The sequence below is a fragment of the Tursiops truncatus genome, chromosome 14, assembly GCF_011762595.2.
Source record: "Tursiops truncatus isolate mTurTru1 chromosome 14, mTurTru1.mat.Y, whole genome shotgun sequence".
Taxonomy (NCBI): Eukaryota; Metazoa; Chordata; class Mammalia; order Artiodactyla; family Delphinidae; genus Tursiops; species Tursiops truncatus.
Window position 1 is genome coordinate 69,094,863 of NC_047047.1, and position 20,739 is coordinate 69,115,601.

Genomic DNA, 20,739 nt, shown 5'->3' on the forward strand with positions numbered 1-20,739 from the left:
GCACAAGGGTTCCCTTTTCTCCACATCCTCACCAGCACATGTTATTTATTGTTTTTGATAATAGCCATTCTTAGATGCATGAGGTGAAATCCCACTGTGGTTTTGATTTGCATTTCCCTGAAAATGTCTGTTTTCATATGTCTCTTTGATATATTTATGTTTATTTTTAAGTTCCTGGTCCATTTGTTCTAATACTTATGCTTTTGAAACTGGTATAAGTTGTCCTGTTCGTTGATTTTTTTTTAAGGTAGTTGTACCCCCTGGGTCCGAGGAGTGGTCTTGGGTTGGATATTTGCAGTGGATGTGGGCAAAACGTGGACACGTGGGCTGGAGTGTCCACATGCATATATGGTTCTTTGAAGTATGGGGTGTGTTGGAGGTGGCAGGAAAAGGGGGCCAGACTCTCCCCATGTGGGGGCATGAAGTGTCTCAGAATCCTAGATTTGAATTTGACTTTCCAGGCCATTTTGAAGGTGTATTAGTCATTGTACAGAGATAGAACATATTTTAATTAATCTATTAGCTTGATTGATAACTTTAATATTTAGACATACGTATATGGGCCTCTTTTTGTAATCATGGTGCTGTAGGGGCAGGCCTGGTACCAGCTATTGATTAGGCCATGTGATTTCTGACAAAAGGTTTAGTTTCTACAAGACTTATCTGATTTTGAGTTGCTGGTGTAAACTTTTATATTTTAATCCTGATAGGGCATTCTTCTTGGATAATTATTGTATTCTGCATTTTCCACTCCCTGTGTAAGAAAGAAAAATGTTCTCTAATGACTTCCTGAGAAATTCCTTTTACACTTTATCTGACTATTGAACCTTATTTTCCCTCTTACTTTTTTCATCAGGATTTGTTTTGTAGAAGAGTCTGTGGCCTTCACCAAACATGTTGGTTCTGAGGTATAATGAAACTCCACCTTTAATGGAACAAACCTATTTAAAAAATCATGTATCTAATGAAACTAGGCTTGGATAAAATCTTCAAAACATATCAATATTGAATGTACCAATGAAAGGCTCAGGGTTATTGTTTACCATCTAAAATAATAGTAGAACACACTCTCTCAAATTTGAACACTCTAAAGATTCCTTTAGGGTAAAGACTTTTATATGTCTAATTTATGGTGATTTTATATGAAAAAAGTTCCTGTGTAGTTTGGAACTATGGCTGAGAACTATTTTAAAATCTTGTTTTAGCAGTTTAATTTGGATATGTTGAAAGTTTCCATAGTTCCCTTTTAATACTGGATGCAAAAAATAAAGCAATATAAAAGAAAAAAAAAAAAGCAAAACCAAACTAGTTCACTTTAAATAAAAGGAAATGTATTCCTTAAATTCCAAATGTGCCCAGCTAGCATATTATGGAATGGACATTGCTGAAAAAGGATAATATTGGGTTACAGTCTTCCTCATTAGTGATTTTTAAACAAAACTATAATTTCCTGGGAAACACAGACATTTCATTTATTTATATACAGTATTTACTAATATCCCTGCTTGTTCTTTGATGGATTCAAGATGACAGGAAAAAACCGAATAAAAATAGGAGAGAAAAAAAAATAGGAGAGAACTAGTGCTGAATGGGAAGGTTTTGATGCCCTCGATAGTAACACATTTAACTCTTAGAAAGATCTGATCATAGCTTTTTAAGGAAATTTCCAGGGGATGGTGGAGAACGAGCTAGGGGTCTTGAATGTTTTAAAAATGTGAAATCCTAAGGGGAAACCTATTGCACAATGGAGACCAACAGCCACTTTGGTGGAAGAGGGAGTGGAGCCCGTGTGCCCTCACGACATCCCCTACCCTTCAGGATGCCGCTGTCGTGTGGATTGTGTGATGTGACATCACCAAAACCAGTTCACCGAGCCCCAGTCTAAGTGCTTGGTGGCAGAATTACTTCTCAGTTCACTTATTACTTTTCCCATCACTTACTTACTCTTTAAATTTTGTAGCTTTTCTTCTCTCCCAAGAGAATTCATGCATTTGTGCCAATTTTCAAAAAGGACTCTGTTTGATTTCAGGATATGCAGACCTGCAAAAGGTTTGACCATTAGGTAATATTTCAGATTTAAAAAAATTTTTTGGATTGCTATTTTGGTCTTATTTTATTATTTCCTTTTTATAATTTTTTTTTTAAAGAAAGGGCAAGAGGAATACTTTTTTTGAGTGTTGCTTTTTCTTTGTCTTTGTTTTTCTCTGAAAAGGAGAGAGGAAGTAACAGAGAGACTTCTCCAGTCCATTCAGTACTCACCTCCAAAGTAATCTGATTAAGACACTATTTTCATCATGCAACTTCCCTCCTCGGAAACCCTCAAAGATTCCCTGTGGTTTTTTTTTTTTTTTTTTTTTGTGGTACACGGGCCTCTCACTGTTGTGGCTTCTCCCGTTGCGGAGCACAGGCTCCGGACGCGCAGACACAGTGGCCATGGCTCACGGGCCCAGCCGCTCCACGGCATGTGGGATCTTCCCGGACCGGGGCACGAACCCGTGTCCCCTGCATCGGCAGGCGAACTCTCAACCTCTGCGCCACCAGGGAAGCCCCTCCCTGTGGTTTTTGAATGAAGTTTGTACGCCTCAGTTTCTATCAGTCCTTAATTCCCTGCTCACACCAAACTCTAATTAAGCTGCTTGAGGCACTTTTCAGGTTTTCCAATATGACATGTTCGTTTCTTCTCTCCATGTATTTTGGTTGGTGTCCTGCCCCACCTCCCCTGGTTTTTACCTACCCTGTAGCCTTCCTTATAATCACCAACCCCATTTTCATCCCTATGATGACCTGTAGTACTTATCTGTATCATTATTTTGACTTTCGAATGTATGATGCTCTCAACTGCTTTGTAATTATACAAATAAGATTGAAAGTCTTTGAGAGCAGAGATTCTACCTTATATTTCTTTGATTCCTCGATAAATGTAATGCTGGATTCGTTTTGTTTAATTTTTATTGGAGTATAGTTGCTTTACAATGTTGTGTTATTTTCTGCTGTACAGCAAAGTGTATAATGCTGGATTCTTAATAAGTATTTGTAAGATTGAAATGAAAATTAGCAGGCATTCTGATTGTGGTAAATTTGAATAATATTCTGTGTTGATTTTACTTGGTTAAACTGTTTGACATTTGTCAAATGGATTCTTGATTTGCCGTTAATTATTGCATAATCCATTCACTGTGAAGTTTTGTAAATTAAGATTAATTGGAAAAATATGAGTTTTCGAAAACCAAGGAGAAATGCTCTCATTACTTTTAGCTACATGCGATAATTGGACTGGTAATACTGTTTCTGAAGTAGAAGTCTATTTTTCACGTGAGAAGTACTCATTTATGGTTGACAGCATTTACAGTTGTTTGCCAAAAGTGTAGAAACACCTGTTTTCTTAAGTAAACAGTGCTCCCTACAGTCCTGTTTTCAAAAGTATTCATTTGAATAGCAAGCTCTTATTAGATAGTGCAAAGCTATAAACACCATCCAGTTTGGGTTAGTTTATTTTTTAAAATTTTTTATTGAAATATAGTTGATTTACAGTGTTGTGCCAGTTTCAGGTGTACAGCATATATATTCATATATATGCATTCTTTTTTTAGATTCTTTTCCATGATAGGTTATTACAGGGTATTGAGTATAGTTCCCTGTGGTATACAGTAGGTCCTTGTTGGTCATCTATTTTATATCCAGTAGTTTAAATATATATATATATATATATATATATATTTTTTTTTTTTTGGCCACACTGTGCGACATGTGGGATCTTAGTTCCCCGACCAGGCATCTACCCCCATCCCCTGCATTGGAAGCACGGGGTCTTAACCACTGGACGACCAAGGAAGTCCCTGGGTTAGTTTAAATGTCAAAAAATTTGAGACTTTACTAAACTGAAATGAGCAAATTCCCATCCAGATGGCACAAGTGAGGAGTGCAGAGACTTCTGAAGGCACCTGCATGTCAAAACTCAACAGTGTTTATTCAGGGTGACTCACTGTTTGCTTAGCTTGGCGCAGACCTAATCATGGTGTTTTCTCAGTGTTGGGTGATAAGAACTCTCTTTAGAAGTCATGGGCATGGTTTATTGTCAGACTCTAAAATGATGGATCTATGGAGGTGAATCATGCAGAGAAGTCTGAGACAGAATCATCATGTTCCTTATTGAGGGAGGGTGCTCCCCAGAAGGATTCTGTGTGGGTGGGGTTAAAATAATAAGTTTCCTCTCTGCTGTCACCTTCAACACATATTACCTGTTTATCCTTTCATTTTAGCATCTTTCTGTAGGGGTTAATATTCATTGTTAATTGTGTTATACCTTAAATACCTTTAAAAAAAAGTTATACCCAACTTTCCAGCTAGGTCAGATTTTAAGTGACTCACATTTTTTATGATGAAACCAGGTTAAAGATCTTTCCAGATCTTGTTTGAAGAGAACTGATTCCGGTATGAACTTGGACTTGACTTTGGAAGTACTGAAAACATGGATGTTGGTGAGGTTATATGTGCGATGGCCAGGGGCAGCTGACTATTCAGTTTTAAATGTAACTTGACCAGGGTATGTGGATTAAATTCAGATGTATGGTGGGCAGGATCAAGAATGAGTTTTTCCAAGAAGTAATCAGTCAGATAAAGGACGGAATCATAGGGGATTAGGCTGCTAAGTGACTGCAGCTTCTCCCTACTGCCTCTAATTGCAGAGGAAGAATGCAGAGCTCCAACCAAACATTACAGAAGTAAAAGTGCCACTTTGGCTTTGCTGTGTTTGGGGGCAGTTATAGGAAGTTGTAGTTAGGCTTAAAGTAGACTGAGGGATTTCAATGCGAAGAAAAGCATTCAGAGCAAAGGAGTAAATGCTGAAGTTTGACCTACAAAGCAAATAGTTGCAAGGAGGGAGCTAACTTTTTTTCTTTTTGAAGAAAAATAAAAATAACATGATTTGAGGAAGAATTGTGAGGCTACCCATTCACTAATTTTATTGGATGATTGTGTCTTCATGCTGTTATACTTAGATTTTTATATAAATATCTTTAATAAATATTTATGAGTATCTTTAAATATATCATTTATTGTTTATATTAATATTTCCTTTCGAAGGGTGAATAAACCTTTTGGTAGATGAAACTGTGAACCTAAAGTTGTAAATGATGGTAAGCATTATAAGTGGGAAAGATGAGTTCATAATTAAGAGTGGGCTCAGGCCCATTCCCCCATTCTCAGGATGCACAGTTACATATGTATAAACAGGTTCTTAAACAAAAAGGTTCACTAAGCATCATTTCCAAATCTCTCCTGCCTGCAGATTCATCCCCCTCACATTTACTATGACCCTTAATCTCAGATACCTCTCCTTTCCCCCATACTTAAAGCACCCGCAACCTGACATATATTCCCTCTATCCTACTGGGTTACGTATTGACACTCAGATGCATATCCCCTCACCCTCAGTGAAGCATGCAATGCTAAGTGCAGATACATTTGCAGACTCAGAAGAGCATGCAGGCAGAGAGGAGAAAAGATCCACCGTTGGCTAGGTGGGAGATTGTGAGTGGAGATTGCTGTGTGGCTGCTGTGAATAGGAAAGTGGTTGGAAAATAGATAACGAGAGATGACGAGTTAAGGGGCCACGTGTTACTGATAATAATTAGTTGAGGAGTTAATGCACTATTCTGTTAATGCATCTACAGACTGCTTGACCTGAGACCAGCTGTTGAGACCAGTAATAATCCTAATGAGTAGAGGAGAGCACAGGTGTGTAGTGCTGAGCCAGGTCAGTTGAGAAATACAGCTGCTATTCTGTATTTAAATGTAAGACTTTCTGAATCCAGGACTATTATTTGCAACAGAGTTGAGTTAAAGAATATTTGAATAAGGGATGCAAAGTGTTGAGAATATTAGTGTTTCTAAAGCATTTTGAAGATTTGGAAAAAGTGCTGTTTAAATGCTATTATAATAATTTTTAGAAGTAAAGATGTCATAGACCCATTAAGACCTGTTTTATGGCATTTACTGATGAGCACTTTCTTCAGTTACAGAGTTGATTTTCACCTGGATCTCTTGCCAGTATGCTGGGCTCTGCCACACTCTCCTGTCTGCATAGATGACATTAGTTTCTTTTTTTGCAGCAAGGGATAGATATTATTTTGTCTCTATGAAGGAAGAACATGAGATTTGGAGCCAGAAGGAGTTATACAAACACAATATGATCAATTGTCTTTCATCTTTGGTCATGTCCTTTGATTTATTGTTGCCTGTGAAATACAAGCCAAAGTCTTAGAATTGCATTCGAAGATCTGTGTTGGTAGTTCTTAGCTTTGGATGCATATTAAAATAACATGAGGAACTTTTTAAAAGTACCAAGAACAGGGTGAGGTTTAGGCATCTGAATAGTATCTTCTATTCTCATACCTTATTGAGATTTGGATCTAGAACTCTAAGGAAATACAAAGAATCATCTTGTTGATTTTTACAAAAATATCCTATTGTGAATTTGGGATTGCATTGAATCATAACAGGATTCTGATCAGTTTAGGGAGAATTGACATTTTAACAATATTGTCTTTCATTTCATGAACATGGTGTATCTATTTACATTTTCTTTGATTTCTTTCATCAGTATTTTGTAGTTTTCAGCATACACATCTTGAACATAAGTTTAAAAAAAATTTATCTGTTTTTCATATTTTTGGTGGTATTGTATTTCCAATTTTCTTTTGCTAATTTATAGAAATTTGAATTTTTTTATGTTGACCTTGTATTCTGCAGCCTTGCTAAAAAGTCCCTTATTGTAGTGTTTTGGTAGGTTCTATGTATTTCTTTTGTAGGTTCTTTGGGATTTTCTATACAGAAGGTCATATTGTCTGGAGTAGATAGTTTTATTTTTAAACTTTCAGTCTGTATGCATTTATATTTTTTTCTTACGTTGTTGCACCAGCTGTGTTCTCCAGTGTGGTATTGCATTCTAGTAGTGAAAGCAGTCATCCTTGGCTTGTTCTTGATCTCAGTGGAAAAGTACTTAGTCTTTCATCATTAAGTATGATGTTATTAGCTGTTACTTTTTTTTTGAAGGTGCCCATTATCAGACTGAGGAAATTCTTTTCCTGGTTTTCCAAGAGTATTTATCGGAATGGATGTTGAGTATCATTGTCATCTGCATCTATTTGGATGATCGTGTAGCTTTTCTCTTTGTACTGATTGATTTTCAAATGTCAAACTAGTGTTACATCACTGGGATAAAGCCCCCTGGGTTGTGATTTTTTTTTAAGTCGTTTTTATATATTGCTGCATTCGATTTGCTCACATTTTGTTGAAGGTTTTGTGTATGGGTTCATGAGGGATACCGACTTATTATTTTCTTTTGTTGTAATGTATGTATGCGTTTTTGTTATCAGGATAATGCTGGCCCTCATAAAAGAATTGGGAAGTGTTCCCTCCTTTTTTATTCCCTGGAAGAGAGTAGAACTGCAATTATTTCTTTAAATGTTTAGAATTTGCCAGTACAGCTCTCTGAATGAGGAGCTTTCTCTTTTGGAAGGGTTAAAAATACAGATTCAACTTCTGTAATGGATATGGGCCTATTCAGATTACCTGTTTCTTCTTTTTTTAAAAATTCATTTATTTTTGGCTGCGTTGGGTCTTCGTTGCTGCACGTGGGCTTTTCTCTAGTTGCAGCGCGTGGGGGCTACTCTTCGTTGCGGTGCACGGGCTTCTCATTTTCATGGCTTCTCTTGTTGTGGAGCACGGGCTCTAGGCACGTGGGCTTCAGTAGTTGTGGCACATGGGCTCAGTAGTTATGGCTCATGGGCTCTAGAGCACAGGCTCAGTAGTTGTGGCACACGGGCTTAGCTGCTCTGTGGCATGTGGGATCTTCCTGGACCAGGGCTTGAACCCGTGTCCCCCGCATTGGCAGGCAGATTCTTTTTTTTTTTTCGGTACGCGGGCCTCTCACTGCTGTGGCCTCTCCCGTTGCGGAGCACAGGCTCCGGACGTGCAGGCTCAGTGGCCATGGCTCACGGGCCTAGCCGCTCCGCGGCATGTGGGATCTTCCCGGACTGGGGCACAAACCCGTTTCCCCTGCATCGGCAGGTGGACTCTCAACCACTGCGCCACCAGGGAAGCCCTGCAGGCAGATTCTTAACCACTGCGCAACCAGGGAAGCCCTACCTATTTCTTATTGAGTGAGCTTTAATAGTTTCTATTTTTCAAGGAGTAGTTTGTGTCTCCAGTTCATCTAAGTTGTTGAATTTATGGACATAAAGTTTTTGTAATATTTCCTTATTATTTCTGTAATGTTTAGAAAACCTGTGGTGATATCCCTTCTTTCATTTTTGATATTGGTAATTTGTGTCTTCTCTTTTCTTAGTCAGTCTGGCTAGAGATTTATCGATGTTATTGGTTTATTCAAAGAACCAGCTTTTGGTTTCATTAATATTCTGTATTGATTTCCTGTTTTCAATTTCATTGATTTCTGTTCTTACTCATACGATTTTTTGCCTTTTGCTTGTTTTGGGTTTAATTTGCTGTTCTTTTTCTTGAGTCTTCAGATGGAAGCTTAGGTTATTGGCTTAAGAACCTTCTCTTCTAGTATAAACATTTAATATTTGTAAAGTGAAAAGTGCCCACTCTTTCATTGCTTTCCTTTGGCTGCCTGCTTTTGACCCTGGATGCAACTAATGTTATTTTGTCAGTATCCTTTCAGACAGCTTATGCATATACAAATATATGAAAATATATTTTTACTCTCTCCTTTTTAACATAATTGCTAGATTGCATTCTAGCAATTATTTTGTTCCATGCCTTGCTTTTTTTTTTTTTTAAGTGATCTATCTTGGATATAATTCTCTATCTTTCGTATGTTTTTTTATCATTCTTTTCTATGATAGCCTAATAGCCAGTCTTCTATTAATAGACATCTAAAGCTGGGGCCAGGGCCTTGGGGTTTTTAATGTTTTTATTCTTTTTATATATTTTATTATGGAAATTTTCATTATGGAAAATTTTATGCATTGCAGTTTATATATCTTAAATGTTTTTTAGCTTGTATTTTTCCCTTTCATTATTCTCTCCTTTAAACCATTACCTTTGTCTAGTAATGGTAACCCTCACTTTCCCAGGATTCTTTTTTTGTTTATAAATTTTAGTATTTATTTTTGGCTGTGTTGGGTCTTTGTTGCTGTGCACAGGCTTTCTCTAGTTGCTGTGAGCGGGGGCTACTCTTCGTTGCGGTGCGCGGGCTTCTCGTTGCAGTGGCTTCACTTGTTGCAGAGCACGGGCTCTAGGTGCACGGGCTTCAGTAGTTGTGGCATGCCGGCTCTAGAGCGCAGCCTCAGTAGTTGCGGTGCACGGGCTTAGTTGCTCCGCGGCATGTGGGATCTTCCCAGACCAGGGCTGGAACCCGTGTCCCCTGCGTTGGCAGGTGGATTCTTAACCACTGTGCCACCAGGGAAGTCCCTCAGGATTCATTAAAAAAATTTTTTTTTTTTTAAATTTCTTTTTGTGGCTGCGTTGGGTCTTAGTTGTGGCATGCGAGGTCTTCATTGAGGCATGCGGGATCTTTTGTTGTGGCGTGGGCTCTTTGTAGTGGCGCACTGGATTCTCTCTAGGCGTGGCATGGGGGTTTTCTCTCTCTAGTTGTGGCGCGCAGGGTCCAGAGCACGTGAGCTCTGTAGTTTGCGGCACGCAGGCTCTCTAGTTGAGGTGCGCAGTCTCAGTAGTTGTGATGCGTGGGCTTAGTTGCCCCGTGGCATGTAGGATCTTAGTTCCCTGACCAGGGATCGCACGCACGTCCCCTGCATTGGAAGGCGGATTCTCTATCACTGGACCACAAGGGAAGTCCCGGGATTCATTTTTTAAAACAGTTTTTATTCAGAAATAGAAAACACTTACGGAAGAATACCTAAAACAAAGTACAGTTTAATGAATTGCTATAAAACAAATATCCATATAAATACTCCAGAGGCCAAGAAATAGAATGTTGTCAGCACCCCAGAAGCCCCTTGTGTTCTCCTTTCTGTGTTACAACTCCTCTCTCTTCCCCCAGAGGTAATCAGTATCCTGATTTCTGTGGAAATCTCTTTTAAGATTAGTTTTTACTTTCCCCTGTGGAATTTCCTGGGTATTCTTAAGTCATGAAATCTGTGTCTGCAAAAAATGTTTCGAGCAAGTTTACCTTAAAAAATGTCGTTAGCTGTGAGCAAGGCTTGACTTTCCTGCTGGTGAGCACTTGCTCCTCATCCTTGCTCTGCTGGTCATCAGGCTTGCTTACTCTCGCTGTGAGCTTCAGGAATACTTTCTTTTGTCACTTCATCTTTCTGGGCCACTTTACTTCAGGATAGAAGCTGCATCCATCAGAATTCTTAGTTGTAAGCAGTAGGAACCATCCCTAGCTAATTCATTAAAAGGATATGGGTGACCAGTCGGCTTTCTAAGAAGGTTGGGAAAGTAGGCTTGATGACCACACTGCCAAGAACAAAGCTCAAAATCATACCACAAAACTGGTCTCAGGAAGTCCCTCTGCAGCTAAGCTGGGCATAGATACTGCTGCTTGTGCTCCAAAAGCCACTGATGCTGGGCTCTGGTTGCTGCCATGAGAATCTCTGTCCCAGCTCTCAGGACACTGGATGTACTGCTCCTACTGCTGACATCCTCGCCAGGTGGATTCTTTGGAGTTCTTACTTCTACAAGTTAATTGTTTTCTATTTGAGGTCTAGAGCGGTGCATCTTCTTGGCGGAGCTTGTATTATGTGCCCCTGTCTTAGTTTCAAAGAAAGATGGGAAAGTTTTTTTTTCTTCCTTCTTCATACTTTGGTAGTGGGACATATACTTGTCATATAAGGTAGGGTGTGCTTAAATGTAGACTCAGCATTTGGATGGTTGGCGACCAAAAAGAAATGTCCATTGTAAAAGGTCTGTATCAAGTCTTGGAAATCCATCACTTTTAACACAGTTGTTGCTCTTTATAGACACTCACGTTGCTCATATAATGCAATGAGTATTTGACATAGGACTATTTTTTATCATTTCCAGGTGATATATTGCCAGGTGCTATATAAGACATGGAACAGAATCTGTATTTCTGATGATCTATGTATATTAAAAGTCCCATTCTAATTTTAGCTAGTTTTGGGGGAATTCCTGTTTTATCTTATGAGTAAACTTAATGAGATGTAATAGTTAAAAATCAGCTGTAACAAACATTGGTGTCTCCTGGCAGTATTTTCACTGAGAATTTTCTGGCTTATTGACCATTTGCCTTTTTTCAGATGTGATCTTACTGTATACAAAAAGAAGGTTTGGAAAATAGGAGACACTCTTAGGACCATTAGTAAATATAAATAGGATGACATTTTCTTTTCAAAACCAAGATGATATAGTTCTCATTATTGCAAAGGTATTTTACTCTAAGTCACTGTGAAACTTTGTAAGCACAAGCTTTATAAAATTAACACAAAAGCCCATTGTTAATTTACATATGTGACTTTAAAAACCGGCTAGGGAAGTTTTCATCTTCTCTGAAACCAGGACATAGTTGAATGGTTGGAGCAGTGGCCACAGGGGTTGGGGCCTTGCTGTTATTGTCCTGGCTCTGCAGGTGGTGTATAGCGTCACCTTGAGTAGTTCATTTATGGTCTACATTTCATCTTTCTAGTTCCTGAAGAAGAATTCATAATACTGTCCCTTCCCCTTCACTTTTCTCACAGTGGTGGCAGGAGATCTGACACAGATGTCTCAGATGAGACAGATGAACTTCTTAGAATAAACACATGGTAACATAAAGGTTGTTACAGTGAAAACAAGCAAAGATGAAGGTAGTATAAAATCTTTATAGCAACATGCATCCTGTTGCCTTAGTACGTAACAATAAACTGTTGTTATAATATCCTGATGGAAGAACACACTTTTGAATTATTATTCAAACCAGGTGGTGCCTCAGATTTGAATACTTAAACACCTCAGCTGTGGATTTAATGGGCTAAGTTGGTAGGATGTTTTTTAGGTTCATTCATTTGGCCTTTGCCTACAAAGCCAACAGAAGTTGCTTTATAGGGTGTTTCTAAACTCATTGCCAAATAAACCAGGTTAGTTTTAACACTGTTCACATAGCATATGTGAAGCCTTAATTCTGTAAAGGAAAAAAAGAATCCAAGGTTTCTAAATGTGGTAATATTGTAACAGAAGGGCAGGAATCAATATACTGGTGATACATTTGATTGCTTTTGTGGTTCCAGATAGCAATTATTTCTAATATAATTTATTTTGCAGTGAGGGCCGAGGCAAGTTGACGGTATTTTCAGTTAAAGCTATGTTAGCAACCATGTGTGGTGGAAAAATGCTGGACAAATTGAGATGTAAGTATTTTTATATTATTTGAAAGATTTTATTTTCAAATTAAGACTTTTAAACACTTTTAAATGAATGTTTTCAGAATTTTGGATGATGGTCTGTTGAACTTTTTTGGTTTTTTTACTACCATACCACTCATTTTACAGCAACTGGCTCAGAGTATGTAAGTTATGCCACCTACTGTTCAGATGGAAAAGTTGGTTGAATTCATTTTTTAATTTTTTTTTTTTTTTTTTAGGTTAAAACAAGAAAACTCTGAAAAGATTCAGAATAGTAATGTGGACATTTAAAAAATTCTTTAAAAATGTTTTCCATATTGTTAAAAATTATGCTTGAAGGTGATTTGTTGATCACTTTTAATTAGAAAATAAATTTCATCACTTTTACCGGGTTTGGTCAAGTTTAGCTCTTAATCACTCGATGCTTTATCAGGTGGTATTTCTTATGATTAAACTGTTTTTTAGTACCTTAGATTCAAGTGTAGTTATTTAGAAATTGATAACCTATTTATTCACTTATCTTTCCTTAATTTTTTTCTTACTGTTTACCATTTTGGCATTTTACTGTTCACTAGATACTATTAGAAGGTGGTTAGATGAAGTTGAAGGAGATAAAATTCACAATTACTTAATTTTTCTGCTTATCATTTTCATTTATTCACTCATTAGATAGTCCTTCACTGCCTAAGATATGCCAAGCATTGTGCTAGGTGCTGTACATATATTTTCTCACTGAATCCTTAAAATTTCTTTGAGCAGCAGGTGGTATTTTCTCTGTTTTGTAGATGAGTTAACTGAGGGGGTGAAGCTGGGATTTCAACTCAGGCTGTAGCTTCAGAGCCCTTTCTAAGCTACTCTTTTGTACTCCACTATGCTCATCCTGTAGTGGGAGACCCACATTCAAAGTGCCCTAATACAAGTATCCATGGAGTAAGAAACTCTAGCACGTTTCACAGAGGTGAGATTGAAGCTGTGGGTTTTCATGAAGTGCTGAGAAAACCTGTGGATTGATTTGTTTAAGAAACTGGGTCATCTGTCTTGTGGCATTTCTCATGGACTAGATTTTGATGATTGCATCCCCGTGGTGTTCCTCTGTGCCCTACATTTTTTGTTTTAATTGAAAGATACAGAGCCTTCAACAGATTCAAGTACAGGCTTTTGGACAAGATTACTTCATGGGTGCATGTTTGTTTTCTGTGCTTTTTCTTACATGTTACCATGACATTAAAAGTTAGAAAGCTAGAAGGCTCACTAGATATAGATTTAGATGTCTAAAGAAAGGTCTTAGTATATTTGGTCAATGTTATCTGGTTATCTCATTTCAAAATCAGCTGCATTGTAAAACAAAGTTTTGGCAGAAAAAAAAGTATAGTTTTATTTAAATACTCTTCTGAGTTTTTTTCACATGGTATCTCAAAATATTACTCTTTTGGGCTGAAATTTCTTAACATTTTCTTAATTCTGACATGGTGTTTTTCTGAGGATGATAATATAATACAGATAAAATTATATCTCATTCACAGAGAAAAAGAAAGTTGGGATTTTGTCTGTTTTTTAACGATGATGATACCAGATAAAGAAATATACATTGCCATTTTTATTAGGACTGGAGAAACTGGTTGAAAATAGAAAATTGATTATATAACTGCACATTCTAGATGATTCTGGACTCTTTAAGTTTCTATGATTAAATTTGCTACATTTACATAGAGCTGGTACCTGGCCCATAGTAAGTGCTAAAATTTTGCCAAATATAAATTGTTGATTGAGAACTAAAATTACTGCAGCTCTCTGTTGTAACTATTAGTGAAAAGGTGCAAATCCTAGCTCTGTGTGAAGTATTGAAGGGATCCAGGTGATAGCAGGTGGGTTTTTTGTTTGTTTATTTATGTGGCTTTTGAATTTCTTAGAGGAGCACAAGTGACCAATATTCAAATGGCACAAAAGTACACATACCTAGGCAAATGTGACACGTCAGTGTGCTCTCAACACCGTATCGTTACACATTGTGTACGGAAATACAAGCCACACTAGGTCACTTAGTAGCATGTTTACATGATTCAGATAGATTTAAAATCTGGTTTCTTTATCTTCTTCACGTTCAAAATTAAGGTTTCTTTACCATCTGTTGCTCTGTTTCATTATTTTTCAAAATTAATTTTTTTTTTGGCTGCGTCAGGTCTTCGTTGCTGCGCGTGGGCTTTCTCTAGTTGCAGTGAGTGAGGGCTACTCTTTGTTGCAGTTCGCGGGTTTCTCACTGCGGTGGCTTCTCTTGTTGCAGAGCATGGGCTCTAGGCACGCGGGCTTCAGTAGTTGTGACACGTGGGCTCAGTAGTTGTGGCTCTTGGGCTCTAGGGCGCAGGCTCAGTAGTTGTGGCTCACGGGCTTAGCTGTTCCGTGACATGTGGGGTCTTCCCAGACCAGGGATCAAACCAGTGTCCCCTGCATTGGCAGGTGGATTCTTAACCACTGTGCCACCAGGGAAGTCCCCCCGTTTCTTTATTTTTATTGTACTGTAATTATCTTGACTAGAGAGTGAGATGTTTAACCTAAGTAACACTTTCAGGCATTGAAGCCTATCTCCACTTTTTTGTTTTAATCATCTAGGGTGGAAACTGCTTTAAGTGTGGTCTGTGCCTTCTGTTTTAAACAGAGCTCACTGATCACAATTTAAATATTTTTCACCTCTTAGGGGTGTCATTCTCTGATGCATTTAGGGCTAATTGCGAGGCTCTGGGTTGTTTGCCCCTTCTCATGTTTTCAGACTGCTGTGTTTTTTCAGCTTTTGAACTTTCTGTCATTGGTGGTGGTGGTGATGGTGTATGCGTGTGTATGTGTGTGTACGTGTCCTTTATCTCTGGTAAATGTGATGGTATTATCAGTGTACCCGTCTCAAGCAGTCTCCTTTTGCTTCTGATATACTTTTCATATGCTACTGACAGAGAAAACATAACCAGCCTTCTTAACATTCTATTCTGTTAGAGTATGGACGAAGTGATTACTCGTATTGAGAGAAGCACTCACTTTAGTAGTTTTGGCTATTGTGAGAATCCTTTTTCCCTTGCTTTCTAGTCACAGCTATGTCCTACTTAGTTGAGGTGGCTGAATAATAGTGTAGAAGAAGGTAGCTATAACACTGTATTGTAACATAAAATGATATTTGACCATTTATTCACTTTTTTCTTCCTACTTGTTCCCTTGTCTTTGTTCTTAGTTTCTGCAGCCTCCTCCCACTGACTCTACTTCTGTTACCTCTGTTAATGTTCCCATTAAGTTAGATTTTTCTAATTTATGGAATATGCCTCAGCATTTCTACTTTTATTTTTATCTTTTTGCTTTTTACCTCTTATTTTAGAATTTTTTCCTTTAATTTTTTCCCCTTTTTCCTTGATCTGTCTTTGTTTGCTTGTTTTAGTGTCAAGATGGCATTTAAAATGACTTAACCAATACTTGTGTTTTTAGTTTGAAACATTTCCTTTTTTAAGATTTTTTTGAGGTGGACCGTTTTTTTAAAAGTCTTTATTGATTTTGCTACAATATTGCCTCCGTTTTATGTCTTGTTTTTTTGGCCGTGAGGCAGTGTGGAATCTTCGCTCCACAGCCAGGGATCGAACCTGCACCCCCTGCATTGGAAGGCAAAGTCCCAACCACTGGACTGCCAAGGAAGTCCAGAAACATTTCTTAATTAGACTTTTCAGGTCTCTCTTAAGAGAGTTTCTGTCCCCAGGTATCATTCATTTATAGATAAATTGTTAACTGTTGTGGCCATTAGGGACTGTATCCTAGATTCAAAGGCAACTTAAGTCAGGATTCTAAATACCAATGATTTATAATCAGAGTACAGACTTTGATTATCAGCATGATGAAAACTCAGTAATGTCAGAAACCCAAAAAATAACTCAGAGAAACAAAATTTACAGCCTGTAAAACCCATTGTTTATTAAACCATACTAATTGTCAGCTAATTTAGCTATGTGATTTATTTACTTTGTCTAATTCTGCTATTTTCTAAGAAACTTATCTCTTATGCAAACCGCATCTGTCTTGCACTGAAAGATAGGAGCAGATGATTCATGCAATTTATTTTTAAATCCTTTAGAAAACTGGTGCCACCGTTTTGAAGGGCAGTCTAGCAGTGTGTCAGAAAGGCTATAAGAATATTTGTGCCCAGTGACTCAGCCTGCTTCTAGAGTTTATCATGAGGAATTAATCAGAGGTGTGCCCTAGGTTTTACATATATTTGTTGCAACACTTTTTATAATATATGAAGACTTAAAACAGCTTTAGTGTCCAAAAGTGAGAGCTCAGTTACACTTTGGGATACCGACGTGATTGGATATACTGCCTTTAAAAATATGCTTCAGATCAAAATGCATAAATGTAATATAGTTTTAAATAAAAATTTATTATGCACATAGGAAAAGAAAGAAATATACCAAAATGATAACACTGTTAGGTGTTTTCTCTGGGTTATAGCATAAATGGTTTTATAATTATATAATATTATAAAATGGTTTTATAATAATAATTTATATTATTGTTTCTGCGTGTTTTTGATAGACCACACTTTGTGCAGCCGGAGAAAAGATGACCTGAGGTGTTTTTTCTCAGAACAGGCAGTTCTGACATTTCAGTTGTTTGCTTCCTTGATGTTTCATTAACAGACTGTAGGGAGCCAACCTTTGAAGTTATAATTAAGCAGTTTCACCTGTTCAAAATTTAGCATCCTCTCTTAGAGTCTTCTAACCACTTGTCACTGCATATTTATCCTGACTGGTTTCTGTTAATCATCTCTTCCCTTCATTAGCCTGAAGTGACTCTTTAATCTGAATACTTGCCCATATTTCACATTTCTCATATAACCAAAATGTTTTAGAGCTAGAAGCAAGTAAGAAATGAGTCGTACATCTGCATTTTATGAAGAAGAAAAAGATAAACAAAAACCAAGGAAGGCCTGGAGGCTTGTTTAAGGTAGTTCTGACTCAATCAACACTAGAAGCCCAAGGCATGGCTGAATCCCATCCTCCAGCCTCACTCTGACTTAATGAATGATGTAGGAATATTCATGAGTTTGGGAATAAAATATGCACTTGGATTTAGTTACATACAGATATTTATAAACATGCAGATGTGTATACATTTTTTGTGGGTTAGGTTGCTCAGTTGGTAGAAAGATGACAGGAGAAGATGAGAGACATTTGCCAGGAAAACTAACATATAGAAGAAAATGGCTTTCTTTTCTATAGACTTGAGTCTTTATTGTAAACAGCCCTATCATCTTGCAAAAGTATATGGTTGGTCATGTGGGGATGAGAGGAGAGTGGATAGATGGATAGATGCAATGAGTAAAGCCAGGGTCATTATCACCAGAAAAAAATTTGAAACATATGTGAAGATGGTAGAAAAGTAACATTATTTTGCCACTACACAAAGGACAGAATATTTTTAAAAGATTGTACACGTGTGCATGTAAGGGCTTGATTGTGGGTTTTTCACAAGGGAGAAAGCCTGTATTTTTATCTGGAAACAACTAATGGGAAATTAGCATACTTTCTTTCAGAGATGTATAAATAGAAAGAGAATTATTGGGGAAATTAACCAGTGATCTGGGAAGCAGTTTATTCTCTTAATGCCAGAAGGGTTTAGGGCTTTAATTAAAGGACTAGTTTAATTTTGGGGATGTTTTTATTAAATTGTCTCTTATTTATTTCTTTGGTAAGGTATTTTTATATGTATATAGTAAATCACACTTAGATTCATTGTTATATTTCATTTACAATAAAAAATAAGCAATTATTTTCAGTGTTTTTGTTACAGATATGAGAAGCCTAATCTAAAAATAAACAAACTGTTTTAAACAAGTAACTCTAGAAGTCATGACTTCTAAGTAATTACTTAATAGTTTTGAGGTCTACCAGTTTTTCTTTTAAAACCAACCAACCAACAAACATGTTTCTGCTTGTTCTCTTACTAGTGTAATGTGGGCCTATTAAGTTATAGTTTCTTTTTTCATTGATTAAAATTTTTTTTTACTACTTTGAATCTATTTTATGACCTAGTAACTAAGTATATAACTGAAAGTAATACTTTCTTTGAGGGGGAAGTTAGTCATTTCACTATCTAATCACTCCTTTATTGCTCTGAATGAGTTAGGTGTAGATTTGGTGGTGTGCATGTATACACGTATGTTTTTGTGATTGGAAGCTATACATATGTGTATTTATCAATATATACTTGGTAGCTGAAGTCTCTGGTCTTGAATATTTCTACCATTAACTTGCTAGTTTCTCCATTATGAATACATTGAGTGGCAACAGAAAACTTGACTAACAGTGGCATAAAACCATTGGGATTTATTTTTCTCATGCAACAATAAATTCAGAGGCTGGCAAGTTCAAGGTTGGTACCATGACTCAGGGATGTCATCAGAGACTTGGGTTCCTCCTGTCTTCCTGCTCTGCCATATGGCTTTCCTCCTAGGATTATAAGTGACTGCTCTTTACTGCGCCTTATTCTCATTTTAAGTAGAAAGAAGAAAGAGATGCCTGTATCAGGAAAGCAAAAGCTTTTCCACAAATTCACTTCAGAATTACGACGTGCACAAGAGTCTGGGAAGTAATTTTTAAGGGGAACACATTGCCATTCTAATCAGAGTTCAGTTCGGGAGTGAAAATGGGAAAATAGATACTGAGTAGTAGGCACCTTGCAGTGTCTGCCACATCCCATATTTCCCCTTAGTTTTCATTCAGATTTAGTGGATGATTATTTTCTTCATTATGAGAACAGCAGCCAGCTATTTGAAAATTAAGTCATGATGCTCTTCCCTCCTTCAAAGGGCATCAGTTATTCACATAATTGGTAATGTTTGCAAAACTCTGTATCTGCTGTCTCGAACTGCGGCCCAGTACTTTGCTTCTAACTGCCTGCAGGATGGTTCTACTTGGAAATTTGCTGATTAGTTCAAATACAGTTATGTTCAAAGCTAAGTGTCTTTATCTTCAATTTGGTTATTTCAGTCAGGGTTGTCAGCATTTTTCTGAGCTAGAAGCTTAAAATAATCCTAATTTTAGAAATTCCTTTGTTCTCTAATCCAGTTTGCCATCAACTTCAGTTTCCTGCATTGAAATGTCTTGGAGTTGACCAAGCCCGCCCCTCAATACTGTCACTGCTGTAATTCTGACTCTCCTTTCTTACTTGTGCATTATTTACAGGGTTTTCTAGTTGATGTCGCCAATCTTATTCTTCCTCTTTTATTCATTCTGCCAATCATTAGCAGTCTAATTTTCTTGAAACCTAACTTTCTAAATATTTCTTCCCTACTTCAGCATTTTTAAACCAAATCCAAATTGTTTCCTCTCTCAAAGTTTTCATTCATAACATACTTTTCTTTTTTTTTTTTTTTTGCGGTATGCGGGCCTCTTACTGTTGTGGCTTCTCTCGTTGCGGAGCACAGGCTCCGGACTCACAGGCTCAGCGGCCGTTGCTCACGGGCCCAGCCGCTCCAGGGCATGTGAGATCTTCCCGGACCGGGGCACGAACCCGTGTTCCCTACATCAGCAGGCAGACTCTCAACCACTGCACCACCAGGGAAGCCCAATAACATACTTTTCGTATTCAATCTCTATTTACCTTTACTTCACAATATAAATTATCATAGAATGTTCTCTTTGATGCACTGTTTCTTGCCTGCCACCACTAACAGACACACTCTATAAATTCCTGCCACAGAGACTTTTATCCTACTCTCCTTTTTTCTTTCTAGATTGAAGTATGGTTGATTTACAATATTATATTAGTTTCAAGTGTGCAACATAGTGATTCAATATTCTTAGAGATTATACTCCATTTAAAGTTACTGTAAAATATTGGCTATATTCCCTGTGTTGTACAGTATATCCTTGCAGCTTATTTATTTTATACATAGTAGTTTGTATCTCTTCGTTCCCTACCCCCATCTTGCCCCTCCCCACTGGTAACCACCAGTTTGTTCTCTGTATCTGTGAGTCTGTTTCTGTTTTGTTATATTTATTCATTCGTTTTATTTTTCCTGTTCTTCTCTAGTTGTGTCCCCAGACCCCCACCCCCCAGCTGTTTTGACCTCATCATTCCAAATTCTGTTTTTCAAGGCCAGGCCTCTAAATTTCTTGTTTGTTTGTTTGTTGTTGTTGTTGTTGTTTTGCGGTACATGGGCCTCTCACTGTTGTGGCTTCTCCCATTGCGGAGCACAGGCTCCGGACATGCAGGTTCAGTGGCCATGGCTCACGGGCCCAGCCGCTCCACGGCATGTAGGATCTTCCTGGACCGGGTCACGAACCCGTGTCCCCTGCATCGGCAGGTGGACTCTCAACCACTGTGCCACCAGGGAAGCCCCCTATGTGTTTTTGTGTCTACTCTACACTATATTTTGAAGAAG

The 20,739-nt window shown here is 37.7% G+C and overlaps 1 protein-coding gene across 19 annotated transcripts in view; it reads left to right on the top strand.

The window, feature by feature from the left end:
- Positions 1–20,739, top strand: part of DTNB (dystrobrevin beta) — a 241,396-nt gene that overhangs the window by 52,537 nt on the left and 168,120 nt on the right. For all 19 annotated transcript variants that reach the window (XR_012325780.1, XR_002177905.3, XR_012325781.1 and 16 more), the window contains exon 5: positions 12,247–12,332. Coding sequence is in view for 16 of the 19 variants with exons in the window: in XM_073791536.1 (XP_073647637.1) it covers positions 12,247–12,332 (86 nt within the window). In the remaining 3 variants the exon portion in view is untranslated. The remainder of the gene's footprint in view (positions 1–12,246; positions 12,333–20,739) is intronic.